General features: G+C 44.1%; 1 protein-coding gene across 1 annotated transcript in view; it reads left to right on the top strand.

Moving 5' to 3' along the window:
- The first annotated feature begins 2,800 nt into the window (after positions 1 to 2,800).
- Positions 2,801 to 24,303, top strand: part of LOC111981451 (cell adhesion molecule DSCAML1-like) — a 112,449-nt gene continuing 90,946 nt past the window's right edge. Inside the window, 3 exon segments of the mRNA XM_024012720.2 lie at positions 2,801 to 2,963; positions 20,939 to 21,259; positions 24,081 to 24,227. Of these exon segments, the coding sequence (XP_023868488.1) occupies positions 2,921 to 2,963; positions 20,939 to 21,259; positions 24,081 to 24,227 (511 nt within the window). The 5' untranslated portion in view covers positions 2,801 to 2,920.

Raw genomic sequence — 24,303 nt, 5'->3', positions numbered from 1 at the left:
TTGCGAATGTATAAAAAATAATCATAAATGAAATATCACATGTACATAAGTATTCAGGCCCTTTACTCAGTACTTTGTTGAAGCATCTTTGGCAGCAATTACAGCCTCGAGTCTTCTTGGTAAGAAGCTACAAGCTTGGCACACCTGTATTTGGGGAGTTTCTCCCAGTCTTCTCTGCAGATCCTCTCAAGCTCTGTCAGGTTGGATGGAGAGTGTTGCACAGCTATAGCTGCACAGCTATTTTCAGCTCAAGTCCGGGCTCTGGCTYGGCCACTCAAGGATATTCAGAGACTTGTTCCCAAAGCCACTCCTCGCCTCTTCACTGTTGACGTTGAGACTGGTGTTTTGCGAGTACTATTTAATGAAGCTGCCAGTTGAGGACTTGTGAGGTGTCTGTGTCTCAAACTAGGCACTCTAATGTACTTGTCCTCTTGCTCAGTTGTGCACCGGGGTCTCACACTCCTCTTTCTATTCTGGTTAGAGCTAGTTTGTGCTGTTCTGTGAAGGGAGTAGTACACAGCGTTGTACGAGATCTTCAGTTTCTTGGCAATTTCTCACATGGAATAGCCTTCATTTCTCAGAACAAGAATAGACCGATGAGTTTCAGAAGAAAGTTATTTGTTTCTGGCCATTTTGAGCCTGTAATCGAACCCAAAAATGCTGATGCCCCAGATACTCAACTAGTCTAAAGAATTACATTTTTATTGCTTCTTTAAATCAGTACAACAGTTTTCAGTTGTGCTAACATAATTGCAAAATGGTTTTCTAATGATCAATTAGCCTTTTAAACTGATAAACTTGYATTAGCTAACACAACGTGTCATTGGAACACAGGAGTGATGTTTTCTGATAATGGGCCTCTGTACGCCTATGTAGATATTCCATAAAAAATCTGCCGTTTCCTGCTGCAATAGTCATTTACAACATTAACAATGTCTACACTGTATTTCTGATTAATATTATGTTATTTRGGCCTCCCGGGTGGATTTTAATGGACAAAAAATTAGCTTTTCTTTCAAAAACAAGGACATTTCTAAGTGACCCCAAACTTTTGAACGGTAGTATCTGTATCTGTTTTTTATTTTTTATGAAATAGCAAAACTGTCTAAAAACCTGTTTTCGCTTTGTCATAATAGGGCGTGTAGATTAATTAGGACTTTAAAAAAAATGTAATCCATTTTAGAATAAGGCTGTAACGTAACAAAAATTTGGAAAAGTCAATGGGTCTGAATACTTTCCGAATATATAGACTGAGTGTACAGGTCAGACTGACCAGGTAAATCCAGGTTAAAGCTATAATCCCTTATTGATGTCACCTGTTAAATACACTTTAATCAATGTAGATGAAGGGGAAGAGACAGGTAAAAAAATATATTTTTAAGCCTTTAGGCAATTGAGACATGGATTGTGTATGTGTGCCATTCAGAGGGTGAATGGGCAAGACAAACTATTTAAGTACCTTTGAACGTGGTTTGGTAGTAGGTGCCAGGAGCACCAGTTTGAGTGTGTCAAGAACTCTAGTGCTCCTGGGTTTTTAGTCTCAATAGTTTCCTGTGTGTATCAAGAATGGTCCACCACCCAAACGACATCCAGCCAACTTGACACAACTGTGGGAAGCATTGGAGTCAACATGGGCCAGCATCCCTGTGGAACGSRTTCGACCCCTTGTAGAGTCCATGCCTCAACGAATTGAGGCTTCTCTGAGGGCAAAGAGGTGTGGAACGCAATATTAGGAAGGTGTTCCTAATGTTTTYTTCACTCAGTGGATTATGTGTGTATTGTGTTTATTGTGTTTCTTTTTTAAATCATGCTAGGCAGTACTGCACTGTTGGAGCTAGAAARACAAGCATTTCGCTGCACCTGTGATAACATTTGCAAATCTGTGTACACACCAATAAACTCTAGGCCATAGTGTGCCGCTGAGCCTCTTTAGACTGGAATGTCCTTCATTGGTCATCAGTCATATGAGCATATTGGTCCTATGATGGCAAGAGTGCAGTGTAATCAATCATTTGAATTTATGCAAGCAAGTCGATATCAGCACGTGTGGGGGTGGTGATATGGTGAAAGCCAAAAAAACAAGTGCAGGCTATTGGTCTGTATGTAAACGTTCAGTTGGCTCAACCAAACAGAGGGATCTCTCAAGTCTCTCCATCTCTCTCTCGCTATTTCTCTGTCTCTCGGTCTCTCCGTCTGTCGGTGTGTCTGTGTGTGTGTGTGTATTTGTTTGTTCGTGCGTGCATGCATGGGAGAGAGAGAGCTTTCAGTTGCATGAATTTGCGCGCGTGCTCCGTTGCCGGGGAGAGGAAAGATGAGAGAGACGTGCTTTCATTTTAAATCACTATGCGATTCAGGAGTCCTATATCCAACCGTCACTCAGCGACTGAGTGAATGCATAAATAAACAGACAAGTAATATTGTTGATTATAGTGATTTGGTTTCAAAGTATCCAACGGTATCTGGAGTAGATCCATCCAAAGCCGAYAGAAAAGGCCAGTTCAGTCCGTGTGGTGCACAGGTGGGCGCGCTCACCTGTGTGTCAGAGACAGTAGCCATCCACCTGTCCGCGTCAATCCGGAGCACACTCCCTCCTTTCCACCGAAAAGTCACCGAATATCCACTTCTCAACTCAACCCTTCGCGGTTCCATTTGGCGTGTGACGTATATTTTGACCGTGTCTCATTAGACTACGAAGGGAGGCTTCGCTTGCATGTTCTGTAGTCACGTCGAAGGGAGGGGACGTGGGCGGGGCTCAGGCGCTTCTCATTTCCCTGCGATGGTTATCCGGGCAGCAGGGCTGGAGAGACCGCCGGGGAGCATAGTCGCCAGTCCAGCACCGAGACTCMCCTGGCCAAAGACTGCGCCGCACACTTGCCAGGATTGCCAAACATTCCTGAAAAATATACCTGCTATTTATGGCATGTGGCTTGTAACTTTACTCCTGCTGTACTCTCTCCGGGAAGGTAAGAAACACTGTTTTTATGTATTACCTTAATAAATTAAATCCAGTGAGTGTCTCACTTATTCTATCCTGATCAAAAGTACTGTAATAATTACCAATAATTGTAAAGAAACATGGAGATGTAGAAGGAGAACAACTGCGTTGATGTAGCCATCATTGGAAGCCATGGCATTAGGAGAGATTGGATTTGAAAATGAAGTGTAAATGACTTTGTTTGTCTACAAAATGCATAGGCCTATTGTAAAGATGCACGTAGAGGTGTTTTAGGTGTGAAATATATTTTTTTTGTCGATGTGTGGCCGTGTGCACCTGTCGGTGATGCCGCAGATGGTGCTGATAGCACGGTTTGTTTTCGCATTATACCAACGAGAGTTATGAATATGTAAAATGGCTGGATAGGGAGAACGAGGTGGGAGAGGGAGATGAAAACAGGTCTTGAAATGCCTGAATTGTTGACTTTTTTTAGTGGTCAAAACTTCCATGGGCACATGTTGTGCAAAGTATTTGTTGAAATCGATTCTTATAATTTTATTTCAGTGTTAGTAAATCATTTTGCTGTGGTTGTTTGGCCTATTGGTGTCGGTTTGTGGGTATGTCTATGAATGTGTTATACGCGCTTGGCTGTGGACACAGGCGCACTGTTCTGGAGTTGTGCTGTGGTGATTTTTGTGCGGTGATCTTGAGGAGATTTTTGGCAAGAGTCCGTGTCTGTCAATGAGTAGTTGCCATGTTGAAAAATGAAGTAACAAACCAAAGGCTTCTTATTAGACAAATGATTACACCCAAATTAATTACCCCATAATGAAAATGAAATTACTCTTTTCAGAATTTCCTCGTTTATTTTGTGGACATTATGAGTTTATTTTTCGTTTAATGATTTATATTAAGTGCTTTCTGTTTTTGACTGGGAAAAATCCTCACATTTCAAAGGCTGATTCAATATGGCTGCAAATCCCGAACGAATTACCAAACTGATCTCTCTTGCTATTACAGTGTATTATAATAATCCTGCAAATCTGCGTTGAAAATAACACAGAAACTCAACAGCATCTTAGTGTATAGTCCTTTGTTTAGCCTGGCTGTTTGGAGTTATGTATATGCATATTTATGAGTTATAATTTCATAAATGGCATGGGCCTGGAGGATGGGCAGATCTGTTCTTGTTCTTCTTATGTCTTGATATGTAGGCCTATCTGACATGTCTGTCAATACTGGAAGGGCAAACCCAAGATACAAGCTCACATTGGCGCCTACTTTTATTTAGGCTGTTTTGTGTTAATAATGATTTAATTAGGTAATTGGGTGTAAGTACATGTGGACCATTCAAGCATTTGAATGTCTCCCTGAATGCATATCAATTAAAATAATATGAAAAGTCAAGTTAAGTAAAGGCACAATGTTCTCATACCAGCATCCAAATGTCTTTTTAGATCTATTTAATTCGATCTTAATTTATTTGACCAAAGAAGAGTGGGTGAATGTGGACAAGCCCAGGCGTGTTTCCCTCTAATAGCCCACCTGAACCCTGGCTGCGCTCTCTCTCTCTCTCTCTCTCTCTCTCTCTCTCTCTCTCTCTCTCTCTCTCTCTCTCTCTCTCTCTCTCTATGTGTGTGTGGGAAAGGGGACAGCCCTCCCTCTCTGCATTGCATTGGGACTGTTTGCTACAAAGTTTATGTGTATAATTGAACCGTGACCATTTATTTGAAGGCAATTGTTATTGTTAAATGGTTCATTTTAATATGTTGCATTTAAACATCGAATTTTTGTTGAATATTTTCCCGTACATACTTGGACCCATTTTACAACGCAAAAACACACAATTCAGTGGGCTAGCGAATTACTTACAGCGAGACATGGGTTACATAATTGGTCAATTAGCCTACATAAATGAAAGAAACAAATCAAAGAGACATTATTTTAGTCCAAATGGCTGTGTAATTAATTAGTATTAATTTTCTATATCTTTAGGTGATGAACAGTCATTGCATCTTTAGGCTTAAAACCAATTAAGCTAAATGAAATAGGATATTTTACGACTATTATAGCGCTATATTTCATTATTGAAGATGGGAAATAGACAATTTTGTCAATATGGAATTTATTTATCTGACCACCCGTTTGCTATTTTTGACCAAATACAAATTATGATAATCCAACACAGACACACACATTTCAATTATTTATTGCCTAGAATGATTAACAATTAATTATGTATTGATTTCAGAAATGCTATAATTGTTGTAAAGCAGTTTGTATTTTCAGTGTAATTTCTAAGGATGTATTGGTCTATTGATTTTTTTTTATAATTATGAAATTAAAATAAAATAAATATAATAAAATGGTCCTGTCAATGGCATTTCGAAATTGAGCTCAATTAATCCAAATATATGTGGTTATAAGGCATTCCCTCCCCTGTCATAAGCTCCTAGGCTACTGTCACCCTCTCCCCCTCCATACCCAACCCTCCCTCTCCTGTCCTCCCTCGTAGAAAACTGAAACATGCAAAATTGGTCTCTCTCTATTTTAGCCCAAATCCCCAGCTGCCTTCTCCCCTCAGCTGCGCAATTAGCGTTGCGATCTGCCGCATCACCCAATGACAGAGCAGCAAAGCGGGTAACAGGACAGAAGGGTGCCAATAGATAATTGCCTGGTTTTATTTTTGTAGTCAAATATGCTCATAAATCACTTTTTTAAATATTGAATAATGCTGAATGAATGAATGCACTGCCTTTATTTTAAACTTAGCCTCAGGCATTAGCATAGGCCTAGGCCTACTCACTTAATTTTCTTGTCAAATTGCATTCGTACATTTATGAACAATAACATTTTCGTTTCGATTATCTGTTGTAAGCTATATACTAATTCTAACACGTTTATTTGGCTACTTGAATAGCCTAACTCTGTGCTGTGTGTCCTGGGTTCATTAATGAGTCAATATGACTAACCTATTCATAATATGGTGTATACAGTTTGCACTATTGCTTTTGTTATTGTTTTCGTTTTGAGGCCAAAGAATCCTTCAAACTTTAATCCTTTAAAATCATCCCGCAAACTTTTGTGCATGGAGTGCATGGGAAAAAAATCGATTTCTATGGCATTGGCCGGGGTTGCCCTTGCCTCTAATGAGGAACTCAGAAATGTACGTTTTACCGCGGTGTAATGGTGATTAAGCCTACCTAACTTTGTAATAGTATTGTGAGATGTGAACGTTACTGCAGCTGGTGTAAGTGGCGCGTTGCAGTGGTGAGGCTGGCAGGGCGAGCGCAGCGGATCTCAGAGCGCGCGGAGCGGAGCCATAGAGCGTTCAGCGATAGGATCTTACACCTCTATCATGGCACATCTGCTTTCCTATTCGTCTCAGTCCCCCTGCATCCTTCCGCTCCTCTCTCAACCCGTCGTCACAATGTAGCCTACCCGAATGGGATAATTATGTCGAATAAAAATGCATTAGATGATTAGAATGGATAAGGAATGGAGATTCAAGGAATGAAATATGTCAATTATATGCGATCTGACGGATGACAGGTGAGGTGTCCAAGCCTTTTATCACCTCGGGTCTTACTGTATTTGGGGAAATGTTTATGTTCTGGCAGGTGGTTGTCGAATTTCGATCTCTCTCTCTCTCTCTCTCTCTCTCTCTCTCTCTCCTCCTCTCGCTCTCGCTCTCGCTCTCGCTCTCGCTCTCCCTCTCTCTCTCTCCTCCCTCTCTCTCTCTCTCTTTCTCTCTCTCCTCTCTCTCTCTTCTCTCTCTCTCTCTCTCTCTCTCTCTCTCTCGCTCTCTCTCTCTCTCTTCTCTCTCTCTCTTCTCTCTCTCTCCTCTCTCTCTCTCTCTCTCTCTCTCTCTCTCTCTCTCTCTCTCTCTCTCTCCTCTCTCTCTCTCTCTTCTCTCTTCTCCTCTCTCTCTCTCTTCTCTCTCTCTCTCTCACTCACTCAAACACACTCCTCCTTCTCCCCCTCATCACTAGGCAGAATTAAAGGCTGGGGGAGGGCAGTTTTATGCAGACTGCTGGGACTTGTGATCTACAGATTTGATATTCACATTAAGAGAGAAACTGGCTGCTTTGATGTAAGGGGGAGCTGGTCCCAGGGGACTGCTGAAGTAGCACACTTTTTCACTGACGCAGCACGGGCCTGGGGGGTGATGGGGTATATGGTGTACAGAAAGCAGGGGGGCAAAACCCCTGCCTTGATTAGATGTAACCCCCAACAACCCTCCAGCCCAGCCCTCACATCTTCCCACCCCACACCAACCACCTACTTATGCCAGACCCCTAAGGATTATTCATAAGCTTACACCTACCTCCATCTCCCTGTCTCTTCTTTTAATTTGTATGTACTTCCCCTCCCCCTACTTGCTCTCATAACACACAGACAGACAGACAGACAGACAGACAGACAGACAGACAGACAGACAGACAGACAGACAGACAGACAGACAGACAGACAGACAGACAGACAGACAGACACAGAGAGCGAAATATTCTAATCGCTAGGTTCTAAATGCAAACATGTTGGCATACAACATCAAAAGTCTTCTTGTAAGACGCAACAAGATGTGAGCTAGCTAGCGTTCGGAAGGTAATGGATGGAGAGATAGAGGGAATAGAGGAGAAGGAGAAGAGCACATGGAGATGGATGGAAGGAGAGGAGGAAGTGGAGTTCCAGTCAGTCTGAAAATGATCCTACATCTGTCTCCGTGGGAAGAGGTGCTCCATGATGTGTGACAGAGAGAGAAAAGAGGATGGGGGTTGAGACAGAGGGAGCACTGATGTGTATGCACATGAGCAGAGGGTTAAAGAGAGAATGAGGGAGAGAGAGAGAGAAAAAGGGGGAAGATGGAGAAGAGGAGAAAGCATTATGCATTTGGTTTGGTTTGGTTCAGGGACTGCGAGTTTGATGGTGTGTATGTGAAAGGGAATGTGGGGGTGTGGGCATTTGTTTACCAGCTCATCAGTGTGTGGATTGTGTTTAACACATGATACGATTGTGTGCGTGTGTGTGTGTGGAGTGAGTGTGTGTGTGTGTGTATGTTTGTGCATGCGCGCGCACACCGGAGAGGCGTAGACCAGCTGTATTATGCATAATGAAGTCTTGCATAGGCAATGGCTTCTGCCTCTCCGACATACATATTCATGGCTCGTTCTCAAGCAGGCTGCATAAAATAGTGGCTCAGTGTGTTCTGCGCACACTCACTCCTGCAGCCAGCCAGCAAGCCAGGGCTCAGCTCTACCAACACCATTAACAGGCTCCAATGCACTGCAATGAAAACACCTCAATGAATGACGGGACATGGATGCGTTTCATTATACATATTTTCTATTGTTTTTCCTTATTGTGTTTTATTAGGACTGAACTCCCAGTTCTACTGGTGTCACCATATACCAGGTCAACACTGAACTCAGATGCTTTGGACTGAATTTGACTGAAAGGGGGTTTGTTGATGTGTTAACATGACATAGTACATTAATYGCTGGCAGTCAATACACAGTCAAATAGGATGCTAGAATGTTTTGGCTGAATGATTTGATCCATTCAGACTGACTGTTTTTCTGAGAAGCAGCTCATGATTCCACAAAATGGAGATGGGAAGGCCATTTGAGCCATTAATTAACAACCAGCTCTCACAGTCTCACGTCAGAATTAGACATCCATCCATGGTTATCTAATATCAAATTTCGAAGTTGTTACAAACGTCAAATTTCAAAGTGTTTAAGGTTAAGTTTAGGCATTAACTCAGGTTAAATTTAGGCATTAACTCAGGTTAAGTTTAGGCATTAATGGGCCTCCCGAGTGGCACAGCGGGCTAAGGCACTGCATCGCAGAGGCGTCACTACAGACCCGGGTTCGATCCCATGCTGTGACCGGGAGTCCCATAGGGAGGCGCACAATTGTCCCAGCGTCATCTGGGTTAGGGGAGGGTTTGACAGGTGAGGCTTTACTTGGTTCATCGCGGTCTAGCGACTCCTTGTGGAGGGCAGGTCGCCTGCAGGCTGACTTCGGTTGTCAGTTGAACAGTGTTTTCTCCGACACATTGGTGCGGCTGGCTCCCGGGTTAAGCGGGTGGGTGTTAAGAAGCGCGGTTTGGCAGGTCATGTTTCGGAGGACGCATGACTTGACCTTCGCCTCTCCCGAGCTCGTTGGGGAGTTGCAGCGATGAGATAAGATCCTAAATGAAAAAGGGAGTAAAATACAACAACAACAAAAAATACTTAAAAATGAAACATTTAGGAATTAACTCTGAAATCTTAAGGTTAGGCATTAACTCTGAAAGGTTAAGGTTTGGGATAGGCTTAAAAACAAAAATCTCAAAAATTGCCTAGCAACCTTTGGAATCATTCAGATAATTACGCTCATTTGCCATCCCCGTCCACAACACTCTATCTAGCAAAATCTAAACCTACTTGAAGGTAACAGAGCTAACTGTTGACCCTAGTGGTCGGTGTCCACATTATCTCCTGGCGTCCTCAGACATGGATGGACGTCGAATACTGAATTGTATCACAGGTGACCTGGCTGTTAATTAATGGTCCGGATTGTTTCTCCTTCCATTGACTTGGATGGAAGTCACTTGCCCCCAGTTCACCCCCTCAAAATACAACTAACACACTGTATTCACACATAGTATGTTGTGTATATATTTTTTTGTCACATGCCAGTGCCACCATGGCAACCCCTCTGTCTCCACCCAGTGTGAGCATGCCCTAAATTCCGCTTGTGGCATGTGTGTGTGTGTGTGGTGTGTGTCTGTTTGTGACAGGCTTTGAGTGGGCTGGTTGACCCCCCCCGCTTTGAGTGGGCTGGTTGACCCCCCCCTCTCTCACTCACTCCGCACTCGATACTGCCCAGTACCCCTCTTTTAACCCCCCTCACCCCTCCAAGCCCTCCAGGCCCTAATCTCTAAAGAGGGCGTGGCCTGCTGCCCCCCCCCCATGCTCTCAGCCTGCCTTTCCCCCCTCCACCACTCCACCCCTCCACTTTAGTCCTCTCCCCATTGGGAGATTATAGATATTGCAATCTTTAATATGGGCTTTATGCTCGGGGGCCATTATCAGTAATCTGCTGAGGGGAGGGAGGGGAGGGGGCATGGCGCATGCATTGGGGTGGGGGAGCATGTCTGACCTGGATTCTGCAGTCCACCATCAGATGGACGGCTAGAGTTCATATTTACCATCTGTAACATGCTGCCCTCACTTCACATCTAACATCAATGTTATGTTGAGCCCAGACCATGGAGCCAGTAGTGAGTGCTACTGTTCTTTCAAGGGGACATGACTCGTGGCATTATGGACTAGCCCTTAGGTGGGATTATATAGCCTATGGAAGCATCATTATCCATAGGAGCTGATTTTACTCCAGGGTTAATCTCTAGACTCTGTCCGTGGTTCTGATCTTACTCTTGGGTAAATGTATAGAATCTGTCCATAGTGCTGATCCTGTGAGAAAAAGCTTCATAGTTTAATGGGTTGCTATCACCACCATCTGAAATCTGCAAATGTCTGCAAATGTAACCAACCTGTCTGTCAACAGCACAACGTACACACTAGCAAACACAAATGTACATGAAATTAGCCTAAGTGTTTACTCTAGGGTTACTAGAGAGCCTGGTGCAGATGGTTTGGACAGTAGTGTTGGAGGGGCTGGACAATAGAGAGAGAGAGTCTAGAGGTAGAGGTGAATGAACCCTCGCAAGGCTGCCGGCCCAGACGGCATCCCAAGCCGCTTCCTCAGAGCATGGGCAGAGCAGCTGGCTGGAGTGTTTACGGACATATTCAATCTCTCCATCTGCCAGTCTGTTGTCCCCACTTGCTTCAAGATGTCCACCATTCTTCCTGTACCCAAGAAAGTGAAGGTAACCGAACTAAATGACTATCACTCCGTAGCACTCACTTTTGCCATCATMAAGTACTTTAAGAGGCTAGTTAAGGATCATATGACCTCCACCTTACCTGGCACCCTAGACCCACTACAATTTGCATACCGCCCCAACAGATCCACAGATCACTCAATCACCATTGCACTGCATACTGCCCTATCCCATCTGGACAAGAGGAATACCTATGTAAGAATGCTATTCATCGACTACTGTATATCTCAGCCTTCAAAAACCATATTGCCCTCCAAGCTCATCACTAAGCTCGAGGCCCTGGGTCTGAACCCCGCCCTGCGAAACTGGGTCCTGGACTTCCTGACGGGTCGACCCCAGGTGATGAAGGTAGGCAACAACATCTCCGCTATGATGATCCTCAACATGGGCGCGTGCTCAGCCCCCTCCTGTGCCCCCTGTTCACCCATGACTTCGGGGCCACCCACATCTCCTACTCAATGATCAAGTTTGCAGACGACACAGCAGTGTTAGGCCTGATTACCAACAATGACGAGACAGCCAACAGGGAGGAGGTGAGGGCCCTGGCAGAGTGGTACCAGAATAATAACCTTTCCCTCAACGTCAACACATCGAAGGAGCTGATCGTGAACTTCAGGAGACATCAGAGAGAGCATGCCCCCATCCACATCATCGGGACTCAGTGGAGAGGGTGAAAAGCTTTAAGGTCCTCGGTGTGCACATCACTGACAACCTGAAATGGTCCATTCACAACCTCAGGAGGCTGAAGAAATTTGTCCTGGCCCCTAAGACCCTCACAAACTTCTACAGATGAACCATTGAGAGTATCCTGTCTGTATCACCACCTGGTACGGCAATTACACCTTCCGCAACTGCATGGCTCTCCAGAGGGTGGTGTGGTCAGCCCCACGCATTACTGGGGGCACATTGCCATCCCTCCAGGACATCTACAGCACCCGGTTTCACAGGAAAGCCAAAGAAGATCAATCAAGGACTCAGCCACCCGAGCCACGGCCTCTTACCATCTTGGAAGGCCGGAGACAGTACAGGTGCATCCCAAAGCTGAGATCGAGAGACTGAAAAACAGCCATCAGATCGTTAAACAGTCATACTTGCCGGCCTCCGCCCAGTACCTGGCACTGAACTTAGTCACTGTTACTAGCCGGCTACCACCCGGTCTCTACCCTGCATCTTAGAGACTGCTGCCGCTATGTACACAGTGCCTTCAGAAAGTGTTCACACCCCTTGACTTATTCCACATTTTGTTGTGATTACACCTGATTCAAAATTTATCAAATCCATTTTTTTCTCACACAACTACACATATTACTTCCATAATGACAAAATGAAAACGTGTTTAGAAATGTTAGCAGATGTATTCAAAATGAAATACAGAAATATCTAATTGACATAAGTATTTGCACCCCTGAGTCAATACAGTGATTACAGTTGTGAGTCTTTCTGGGCAAGTCTTTAAGAGCTTTGCACACCTGTATTGTACAATATTTGCACATTATTCTTTAAAATATTCTTCAAGCCCTGTTAAGTTGGTTGTTGATTATTGCTAGACAAACATTTTCAAGTCTTGCCATAGATTTTCAAGCCGATTTAAGTCAAAACTGTAACTAGGCCACTCAGGAATGTTCAATGTTGGCTTGGTAAGCAACTCCAGTGTATATTTGGCCTTGTTTTAGGTTATTGTCCTGCTGAAAGGTGCATTTGTCTCCCAGTGTCAGACTGAACCAGGTTTTCCTCTAGGATTTTGCCTGTGCTTAGCTCTATTCTGTTTCTTTTTATCATAAAAAACTCCCTAGTCCTTGCTGATGACAAGCATACCCATAACATGAGGCAGCCACTGCCATGATTGAAAATATGAAGAGTGGTACTCAGTGATGTGTTGTGCTGAAATAGCCCCCAACATAACACTTTGTATTCAGGACAGTTTTTGCTGTTTTACTTTAATGCCTTATTGCAAATAGGATGCACACTTTAGAATGGCATGCATCCATTCTTACTTCCTTTAACTCTGCCATTTAGGTTAGTATTGTGTAACTACACAAGCCATTCAACTCTGTAACTGTTTTAAAGACACAATTGGCCTCATGGTGAAATCCCTGAGCGGTTTCCATCCTCTCCGGCATCTGAGTTAGTAAGGACGCTTGTATCTTTGTAGTGACTTGGTGTATTGATACACCATCCGAAGTATAATTAATTCACTTCACCATGCTCAAAGAGATATTCAATGTCTACTTAATTTTTTTATTTTTACCCATCTACCAATAGGTTCCCTTTTTTAATAGCCATTGGAAAATCTCCTTGGTCTTTGTGGTTGAATCTGATTTTAAAATTCACTGCTTGACTGAGGGACCTTACAATTATATGTATGTGTGGGGTACAGAGATAATGTAGTAACAGATTGAGTCCATGCAATTTATTGAGATAATGTAGTAACATACAATTTATTATGGAACTGGTTAAGCACATTTTATATACTGTATTCTAGTCAATGCTCATCCTATATAACTACTGCTGTACACACCTTTTCTATTCATATACTGTCCATACTGTCTATACACACCATCCTCTTTAAAAAAAAATCTCACCTTTATTTAACAAGGTAGGCCAGTTGAGAACAAGTTCTCATTTACAACTGCGACCTGGCCAAGATAAAGCAAAGCAGTGCGACAAAAACAACAACACAAAGTTACACATGGGATAAACAAATGTACAGTCAATAACACAATAGAAAAATGTATGTACAGTGTGTGCAAATGTAGTAAGGTTAGGGAGGTAAGGCAATAAATAGGCCATAGTGGCAAAATAATTTAGCATTAACACTGGAGTGATAGATGTGCAGATGATGATGTGCAAGTAGAGATACTAGGGTGGAAAATAGCAAAAAAATAAATAACAATATGGGGCTGAGGTAGTTGGGTGTGCTATTTACAGATGGGCTGTGTACAGGTACAGTGATCGGTAAGCTGCTCTGACAGCTGATGCTTAAAGTTAGTGAGGGAGATATGTCTCCAGCTTCAGTGATTTTTGCAATTCGTTCCAGTCATTGGCAGCAGAGAACTGGAAGGAAAGGCGGTCAAAAGAGGTGTTGGCTTTGGGGATGACCAGTGAAATATACCTGATGGAGTGCGTGCTACGGGTGGGTGTTGCTATGGTGACCAGTGAGCTGAGATAAGGTGGGGCTTTATCTAGCAAAGACTTATAGATGACCTGGAGCTAGTGGGTTTGGTGACGAATATGTAACGAGGGCCATCCAACGAGAGCATACAGGTCGCAGTGGTGGGTAGTATATGGGGCTTTGATGACATAACGGATGGCACTGTGATAGACTACATCCAATTTGCTGATTAGAGTGTTGGAGGCTATTTTGTAAATGACATCGCCAAAGTCGAGGATCGGCAGGAACGTCAGTTTTACGAGGGTATGTTTGGCAGCATGAGTGAAGGAGGCTTTGTTGCGAAATAGGAAGCCGATTCTAGATTTAATTTTGTATTGGAGATGCTTAATGTGAGTCTGGAAGGAGATTTTACAGTCTAACCAGACACTTAGGTATTTGTAATTGTCCAAAWATTCTAAGTCAGAACCGTCCAAAGTAGTGATGCTAGGCGGGCAGCAATCGGTTGAAGAGCATGCATTTAGTTTTGCTTGCATTTAAGAGCAGTTGGAGGCCATGGAAGGAGTGTTGTATGGCATTGAAGCTCGTTTGGAGATTTGTTAACACAGTTTCCAAGGAAGGGCCAGATGTATACAGAATGCGTAGAGGTGGATCAGAGAATAACCAGCAGCAAGAGCGACATCATTGATATATACAGAGAAAAGAGTCGGCTCGAGAATTGAACCCTGTGGCACCCCCATAGAGACTGCCAGATGTCCGGACAACAGGCCCTCCGATTTGAAACACTGAACTCTATCTGAGAAGTAGTTGGTGAAGTAGTTGGTCAGCCCCACGCATTACTGGGGGCACATTGCCATCCCTCCAGGACATCTACAGCACCCGGTTTCACAGGAAAGCCAAGAAGATCATCAAGGACCTCAGCCACCCGAGCCACGGCCTGCTACCATCTGGAAGGCGGAGACAGTACAGGTGCATCAAAGCTGAGATCGAGAGACTGAAAAACAGCCATCAGACTGTTAAACAGTCACTACTAGCCGGCCTCCGCCCAGTACCCTGGCCTGAACTTAGTCACTGTTACTAGCCGGCTACCACCCGGTACTCTACCCTGCATCTTAGAGACTGCTGCCCTATGTACAGTGCCTTCAGAAAGTGTTCACACCCCTTGACTTATTCCACATTTTGTTGTGTTACACCCTGAATTCAAAATTTATCAAATCCATTTTTTTCTCACACAACTACACATATTACTCCATAATGACAAAATGAAAACGTGTTTAGAAATGTTAGCAGATGTATTCAAAATGAAATACAGAAATATCTAATTGACATAAGTATTTGCACCCCTGAGTCAATACAGTGATTATCATTGATATATACAGAGAAAAGAGTCGGCTCGAGAATTGAACCCTGTGGCACCCCCATAGAGACTGCCAGATGTCCGGACAACAGGCCCTCCGATTTGAAACACTGAACTCTATCTGAGAAGTAGTTGGTGAACCAGGCGAGGCAGTCATTTGAGAAACCAAGGCTATTGAGTCTGCCGATAAGAATGCGATGATTGACAGAGTCGAAAGCCTTGGCCAGGTCGATGAAAATGGCTGCACAGTACTGTGTTTTATCTATGGCGGTTATGATATCGTTTAGGACCTTGAGCGTGGCTGAGGTGCACCCATGACCAGCTCAGAAACCAGATTTCACAGTGGAGAAGGTATGGTGGGATTCAAAATGGTCGGTGATCTGTTTTGTTAACTTGGCTTTCGAAGACTTTAGAAAAGCAGGGCAGGATGGATATAGGTCTATAACAGTTTGGGTCTAGAGTGTCTCCCCCTTTGAAGAGGGGGATGGCCGTGGCAGCTTTCCAATCTTTAGGGATCTCAGACGATACGAAAGAGAGGTTGAACAGGCTAGTAAATAGGGGTTGCAACAATTTCGGCGGATAATTTTAGAAAGAGAGGGTCCAGATTGTCTAGCCCAGCTGATTTGTAGGGATCCAGATTTTGCAGCTCTTTCAGAACATCAGCTATCTGGATTTGGGTGAAGGAGAAGCGGGGAGGGCTTTGGCAAGTTGCTGCAGGGGGTGCTGAGATGTTGGCCGGGGTAGGGGTAGCCAGGTGGAAAGCATGGCCATCTGTAGAAAAATGCTTATTGAAATTCTCGATTATCGTAGATTTATCGTTGGTGACAGTGTTTCCTATCCTCAGTGCAGTGGGCAGCTGGGAGGAGGTGCTCTTATTCTCCATGGACATTACAGTGTCCCAAAACGTTTTGGAATTAGTGCTAAAGGATGCAAATMTCTGTTTGAAAAAGCTAGCATTAGCTTTCCTAACTGACTGTTTATATTGGTTCCTGAATTGCCTGAAAAMTTGCATATCGTGGGGGCTATTCGATACTAATGTAGTACGCCACAGGATGTTTTTGTGCTGGTCAAGGACAGTCAAGTCTGAAGTGAACCAAGGGCTTTATCTGTTCCACATTTTTTGAACGGGGCATGCTTATTTAAGATGGTAAGGAAAGCCCTTTTAAAGAACAACCAGGCATCCTCTACTGACGGGATGAGGTCAATATCCTTCCAGGATACCCGGGCCAGGTTGATTAGAAAGGCCTGCTCGCTGAAGTGTTTTAGGGAGCGTTTGACAGTGATGAGGGGTGATCGTTTGACCACGGGCCCATTACGGACGCAGGCAATGAGGCAGTGATCGCTGAGATCCTGGTTGAAGACAGCAGAGGTGTATTTAGAGGGCAGGTTGGTCAGGATGATATCTATGAGGGTGCCCATGTTAACAGATTTACCATTGTACCTGGTAGGTTCCTTGATAATTTGTGTGAGATTGAGGGCATCTTGCTTAGATTGTAGAACGGCCAGGGTGCTAAACATATCCCAGTTTAGGTCACCTAACAGTACGAACTCTGAAGATAGTCGGGGGGCAATCAATTCACATATGGTGWCCAGGGCARAGCTGGGGGCTGAGGGGGGTCTATACCAAGCGGCAACAGTGAGAGACTTATTTCTGGAAAGGGGCTACAGGGCCTGGGTTAACCTCTACATCACCAGAGGAACAGAGGAGGAGCAGGATAAGGGTGCAGCTAAAGGCTATAAGAACTGGCCGTCTAGTGCTTTGGGAACAGAGAATAAAAGGGGCAGATTTCTGGGCGTGGTAGAATAGATTCAGGGCATAATGTACAGACAAGGGTATGGTAGGATGTGAGTACAGTGTGGGTAAACCTAGGCATTGAGTGACGATGAGAGAGCTTGCATCTCTGGAGACACCAGTTAAGCCAGGTGAGGTCTCCCCATGTGTGGGGTGTGTGACAAAAGAGCTATCCAAGGCATGTTGGGCTGGACTAGGGACTCTACAGTGAAATAAAACAATAATAACTAACCCGAAACAGCAGAAGACAAGGCATATTGACTTTAGAGAGAGGCATGTGTAGCCGAGTGATCATAGGGTCCAATGAGCAGCAATAGGTGAGTCAGGGAGCCGTTCGGTAGTCGCTACTATGCTAAGCCAGCGGGAGGCACGCAGTTCAGAATGCTAGCGGGCCGGGGATAGCAGCTGGGTCTTCGGCGACATCGCAATGGAAAGGCCTGTTGAAACCACTTCGGACGATTACATCGGAAGACCAGTCGTGATGGATCGGCGGGGCTCCGTGTCGGCAATATAGGGTCCAGGCCAATTGGCAAAAGAGGTATTGTAGCCCACAAATTTGCGGGTATACCTCTTCGGCTAGCCAGGAGATGGGCCTAGCTCGAGGCTAGCTCAAGGCTAACTGATGCTTGCTTTGGGACAGAGGCGTTAGACAGCAGTAGCCACTCAGTTGCAGCTAGCTAGCTGCGACGATCCGGTGCAATGGCCTAGAGCTTGCGGCAGGAATCCGGTGATGTGGTGGAGAAAAGCAGTCTGATATGCTCTGGGTTGATATCGCGCTGTGCAGACTGGCAGGTATTGACCGAGCTAAAGCTGTCTGGTGTCCGAGCTAAAGGTGAAGACCGCTAGCCGTGGCTAACAGTGACTACTAGCTAGTAGCTAGTTAGCTGGCTAGCTTCTGATGGAGGTTCCAGTTATAACGTATACAAATAGCAGATCCGTACCACATTGGGTGAGGCGGGTTGCAGGAAAGTATATTTAGATCATAGTTGGAAAGTGAGATGAAAATATATACAGTTGAAGTCGGAAGTTTCCATACACCTTAGCCAAATACATTTAAACTCAGTTTTTCACAATTCCTGACATTTAATCCTAGTAAAAATTCCCTGTCTTAGGTCAGTTAGGATCACCACTTAATTTTAAGAATGTGAAATGTCAGAATAATAGTAGAGAGAATGATTTATTTTAGCTTTTATTTCTTTCATCACATTCCCAGTGGGTCAGACATTTACATACACTCAATTAGTATTTGGTAGCATTGCCTTTAAATTGTTTAACTTGGGTCAAACATTTCAGGTAGCCTTCCACAAGCTTCCCACAATATATTGGGTGAATTTTGGCCAGGTTTGTAGGCCTCCTTGCTTGCACACGCTTTTTCAGTTCTGCCCAGAAATGTTCTATAGGACTGAGGTCAGGGCTTTGTGATGGGCACTCCAATACCTTGACTTTGTTGTCCTTAAGCCATTTTGCCACAACTTTGGAATTATGCTTGGGGTCATTGTCTATTTGGAAGACCCATTTGCGACCAAGCTTTAACTTCCTCAATGATGTCTTGAGATGTTGCTTCAATATATCCACATAATTATCCTGCCTCATGATGCCATCTATTTTGTGAAGTGCACCAGTCCATCCTGCAGCAAAGCACCTCCACAACATGATCCTGCCACCCCCGTGCTTCACGGTTGGGATGGTGTTCTTCGGCCTACAAGCCTCCTTCTTTTCCCCACAAAGATAACGATGGTCATTATGGCCAAACAGTTCTATTTTTGTTTCATCAGACCAGAGGACATTTCTCCAAAAAGTACGATCTTTGTCCCCATGTGCAGTTTCAAACCGTAGTCTGGCTTTTTTATGGCGGTTTTGGAGCAGTGGTTTCTTCCTTGGTGAGCGGCCTTTCAGGTTAATGTTGATATAGGACTTTTTACTGTGGATATACATAGTTTTGTGCCTGTTTCTCTCAGCATCTTCACAAGGTCCTTTGCTGTTGTTCTGGATTGATTTGCACTTTTGCACCAAAGTACGTTCATCTCTAGGAGACAGAACGCGTCTCCTTCTGAGAGGTATGACGGCTTGTCTCGGTCCATGGTGTTTTATCCTTGGCGTACCATTGTTTTATAGACAGATGAAGGTGAGTACCCTTCAGGCGTTCGGAAATTTGCTCCCAAGGATGAACCATTTGGGTGGAGGTCTCCATTTTTTTTTCTGGGTTTTGGCTGAGATTTCTTTAGATTTTCGCATGATTGTCAAGCAAGAGGCGTGAGTTTGAAAGTTGAGGCTTGAAATACACTCCACAGGTACACCTCCATTGACTCAAATATGTCAATTAGCCTATCAGAAAGCTTCTATCAGCCAACATGACATCATTTTCTGGAATTTTCACAGCTGTTTTAAAGGCACCAGTCTAACTTAGTGCTCAATGTAAGTTGTCTGACCCCAACGCGGAATTATGAATAGAGGTATATATATAAGGTTGAAAGTAATGTCTGTACAACAATATGTTGGAAAAATTACTTGTGTCTTGGACAAGAGTAGATGCGTCCTAACTGACTGCAAAAACCTATAGTTGGTTAACAAGCAATTTGTGGTATGCTGGTTGAAACAAAACGAGTTTTATAGACTCCAGTACCTAAGTGTAATGTAGAACGTATCCGATTCTCAACTTGATACAAAAAAAACGAACGAACTACTGTTTTTACATGCGGGACAAGACAAACCAGACGTCGCGACTGCTCACGGCCTTCTTGATTGGGTGTATATTTATATTCTCTGACATTGCTCGTTCTGATATTTCTTCATTCCTTGCTTTACATTTTTAGGATTTGCGGGTTTTGTTTTGTATTGTTAAGTATTATTGCACTGTGGGATAAAGGATGTATGCATTACATATTTTGGGGAATGGTGAATGGATTTGTGCATCCACATATGTCCATCTAGCATATAGTCCTTTCTCTCTCTTCTAATCTTCCCCTCCTTGATTCTGAATTGTGGGTATTCTCCTTTCTCTCTCTGATGGGGTTCTGTACCCCTAATCTGAGCACCCAGTAGGAACACTGCCTGGTGTGTGTGTGTGTGTGTGTGTGTGTGTGTGTGTGTGTGTGTGTGTGTGTGTGTGTGTGTGTGTGTGTGTGTGTGTGTGTGTGTGTGTGTGGTGTGTGTTTGTTGTGTGTGTGTGTGTGTGTTGTGTGGTGTGTGATGTGTGTGTTTAGTGTTGTGGTGTGGTGTGTGTGTGTGTGTGTGTGTGTGTGTGTGTGTGTGTGTGTGTGTGTGTGTGTGTCTGTGTGATAAATATGAAAGAAGATTAAACAGACTTAACTCTGTGTCTGGCATACAAATTCCAATCACATAACTGTGTTTTTCCTCTTGGTGTGTGTCTGTGTGTCTGTGTGTGTGTAGAGGTAGAGGCCTCCTCCCCCATCCACGTAACCCACCAGAGGCTTTAACTCAAATCCCTGGCTTTCTGCATCACATGACTGATGTTTGCAGCTGGGCATTTGACATACATTTGTTATGATTATTTTGCTACACATTTGAAGGGCATTCATGTTCCTCCCCTTCTTTTGTTTTATTACATGTGTTTATGTGTCATTACTTTTCATCTCCCCTTCTTTTGTTTTATTACATGTGTTTATGTGTCATTACTTTTCAATCTCCCTTTTTACTTCTAGCGTAATTTTTATTGAATAACACGCTGGCAGAGTTCCAGATATGTATTTTGAATATGGAGCTCAACAGTGTTTTTCATGCAATTCGTTATCTGTTGTTTTGCAACAGTGACACTTAGCTTATATAGTTCTACATGTCACTGACTTTTCTCTACCCTACCTATTACCAACTATCCTATCTCTCTCCCCATGCAGTACACAGTGAGGATGTGGGCTCTACCAGGCTGTACTTTGTGAACGCATCCCTGCAGAGGCTGACCTACTCCAGCTCGGTGGGGGTGTCTCTGCCCTGCCCGGCGGGCGGCACCCCCACCGCCATCCTGCGCTGGTACCTGGCCACCGGCGATGACATCTACGACGTGCCCCACATCCGCCACGTCCATGCCAACGGCACCCTCCAACTCTACCCCTTCTCACCKTCCGCCTTCAACTCCTACATCCACGACAACGACTACTTCTGCACCGCAGAAAACCAGGCTGGCAAGATCCGAAGCCCCAATATCAGAGTCAAAGCTGGTGAGGAGAGGGGAAAAGGGGGCGGGGGGAGAACATAAAAAGCGGAGGGGAAAAGAGTGAATAGGAGAATGAAGGGACAGGTGAAGAAGGGAGGGGGAGAGGAAGTAGAGAGGTGGGATAATAGAGGGTGTTGATGCACAGAAGTAACTTCGATGGCAGAAGGGAGGGGAATGATGGAGAGAGAAAATGTAAACAAGCAAAAGGCAGGGAGTGATTGACAGCTGCCAAAAGCCTGCTGGCCACAGCACAAGCCACTCAGAGAGGCACCTGAACAAACCCTGTTCCCAAATCCAGACTGACCTAGAACACAGTCTACTCTGCTAGGACAACAACTGTAACACAGGTTCACTGGACTTTGTTACACACTACACAACCATTTAACCCCATCACCATGGTGAATTGAGGCCACCAGCCTGTACCCCTTGTTATACTCCACAACCTTCATCTAATCCCTTATGCTTCAACTGGTTTGAACTGTCTGGCCCACACACATAGGTATGTACATGTGCAGTATGAGTCACATAAGCACCAAGAAACGAATCACTAATGACAGTATCTATGCAGATGTTGCTGCTACTGCTGCTGGTTGCTATGCTATTCCTAAAGCATCAGCTGACTTGCGTGATGTTCTCCCTCCATCTTTGTATCTCTATTTCTATCCATATCATTCCTTCTCCTCCTCCTCTCTTCTTCCTCCTCTCACATTGTCCTCTGGTACCATGCTAAATATAACCGCAGCAGAACACTTCATTCATTATCTCTCATTATGAAACCTAATTGGTGCACTCCATTGATTAGACATCATGCCAGTGCTATTTAACAAGGTGGACCTCTTATAAAACAACACAGGTTATAACTGCTGCTGATGTGGGATATATTGTAGATAGCTCTGGGCCTTTTCGTCCATTTGATCTATTTCATACAGTATCATATACTGGACAAACTAAGTGGAGGTGAGATGGTCAGTTGAATCAGTTTGTCAAGTGGTCACCTTTACAGTTCTCCTGGACTGTAGGTTCTCCACAACCTCTCTTGTTCCACCTTCCTTCCTACCTCTCCCACTCTCTCTGTCCCTCCCTGTCCATCATTCACATCAGGGCAGACAGTCCCTCCTCCGTCCCTCCTGCTGTCAACATCTGTTTTCATATTCTGCCTCCCAACACCGACCTGCACTAATACATACTCCTACTAATACTAATACTAGCTAGCCAAGCCAGTGGAGGATTATGGAGGGAGAGAGAGAGAGATAGAGTGAGAAAGAAGCGAGAGAGAAGAGAGAAAGAAGAGAGAGAGACGCGAAAGAGAGAGAGAGAGAGAGACGGATCTGAGCCGCACGCCAGCCTGTCAGTCTCTCCTCGTTGCTGCTGCTGCCGTCGTTCCCTCATGACCCAAAAGCCCACCCCCAGGAGACAAGGGATTAGCATTTACAAAACCTTAGCAGCCSCGTCCCATATCCAGGGAGTTATGTATGGTCAGGGAGTTATGTATGGTCAGAGAGTTATGTATGGTCAGGGCGTTATGTATGGTCAGGGAGTTATGTATGGTCAGGGAGTTATGTATGGTCAGGNGAGTTATGTATGGTCAGGGCGTTATGTATGGTCAGGGAGTTATGTATGGTCAGGGAGTTATGTATGGTCAGGGAGTTATGTATGGTCAGGGCGTTATGTATGGTCAGGGAGTTATGTATGGTCAGGGCGTTATGTATGGTCATGGAGCGGTTATGGTCAGGAGGGACGTGGTTCAGAAGTTACAGTCAGGGGTTTCGGGTCACAGTGCTGTGGTGTTATTGTGGTCTGATCAAGGAGTTAGGTCAAGGGGTAGTGTAATGGGGTTACTACAACTTGGTTTATAGTTAGAGTATTTGGAGTATAGGTGTCCTATGTTTCACTCTCACTCCTGGTGCTAATGCTGTAGCTACAGTAGAAGAAATAAACCAACCCTAGCCTACTTTCTAGATATCCATAATATTATGTACATTTGTCATTTCGGTGAACAATCTCTTTACTGCATAGCTACAGCGGGCAATTATTCAAATGTAGATGATACAATTTCCATCAGAGCATATTTTATATGTCTAATCCCTGTTCCTATATCATATTATTATTTTGACATATTTATATGTCTATGTATGTCTCTGTTTCTCTATGTAAAGTGGATGTAGTAATGTGTATTGATGTGTTGTTATACTGCAGTAGGATCCTAACGTTAATGTAACGCTGCCTGTTCGCTACACTACACTGCTGTTACCAAGGGGGCTTCCAAAGCAGTTTCTTAGCAACCTTCAAATATGTCCTAGCTTCTCCTGATTTCACTAATTAGTTAATGCCCATTCAGGAGAGTGTAAAATATTGCATGAACATGCATGAACAGAACACCACTACTACACATCCCAATGGTTTTATTAAGCTGGGTTGTTATCTCTATCGCAGTGCTTTAACAGAAACCACCTATTCTGTCATATTTTTTATATTGAGTTGTATACACAARAATAGATTTGTTTCTGATGTTGATTGTAGCTAGCCAATAATGTTTCTGTTAATCCTTCTGAGAAATTGAATTGAAAACAGATGTACGATTAGTGTTATTGATGTGTTCAAACAATATCCAAAAACCGAATCTGAATTGTTCCCAATATGTTTGCYCATTTAATATTATTAGTAGATTATTTTGCAATCCAATTAATGATTCTTACAATATTGACTGCCAGAATACATCTTATGTGTTCCACTACAACTCTGGTATTCACTTTTTCCTATACCAAAATAYGACTTTTAGATTCTCACACCACCTCCTTAACACTTGGTCTCTCTCTGTATAATAGTGTTCAGGGAGCCGTACACGGTGCGTGTGGCAGACCAGCGGTCCATGCGGGGCAACGTGGCCGTGTTCAAGTGCCTCATTCCCACCGCCGTGCAGGAGTACGTCAGCGTGGTGTCCTGGGAGAGAGACACTGTCTCCATCGTCCCAGGTAGGACATCATGGGACAGAGAGGGGTTGGGGGGGCTGGGGGGGGGACAGGAAAGGGCTGGGTAAAGGGTAGTGTT

The sequence above is a fragment of the Salvelinus sp. IW2-2015 genome, linkage group LG20, assembly GCF_002910315.2.
Source record: "Salvelinus sp. IW2-2015 linkage group LG20, ASM291031v2, whole genome shotgun sequence".
Lineage (NCBI taxonomy): Eukaryota > Metazoa > Chordata > Actinopteri > Salmoniformes > Salmonidae > Salvelinus > Salvelinus sp. IW2-2015.
This window is presented reverse-complemented; position numbering and strand designations above follow the sequence as displayed.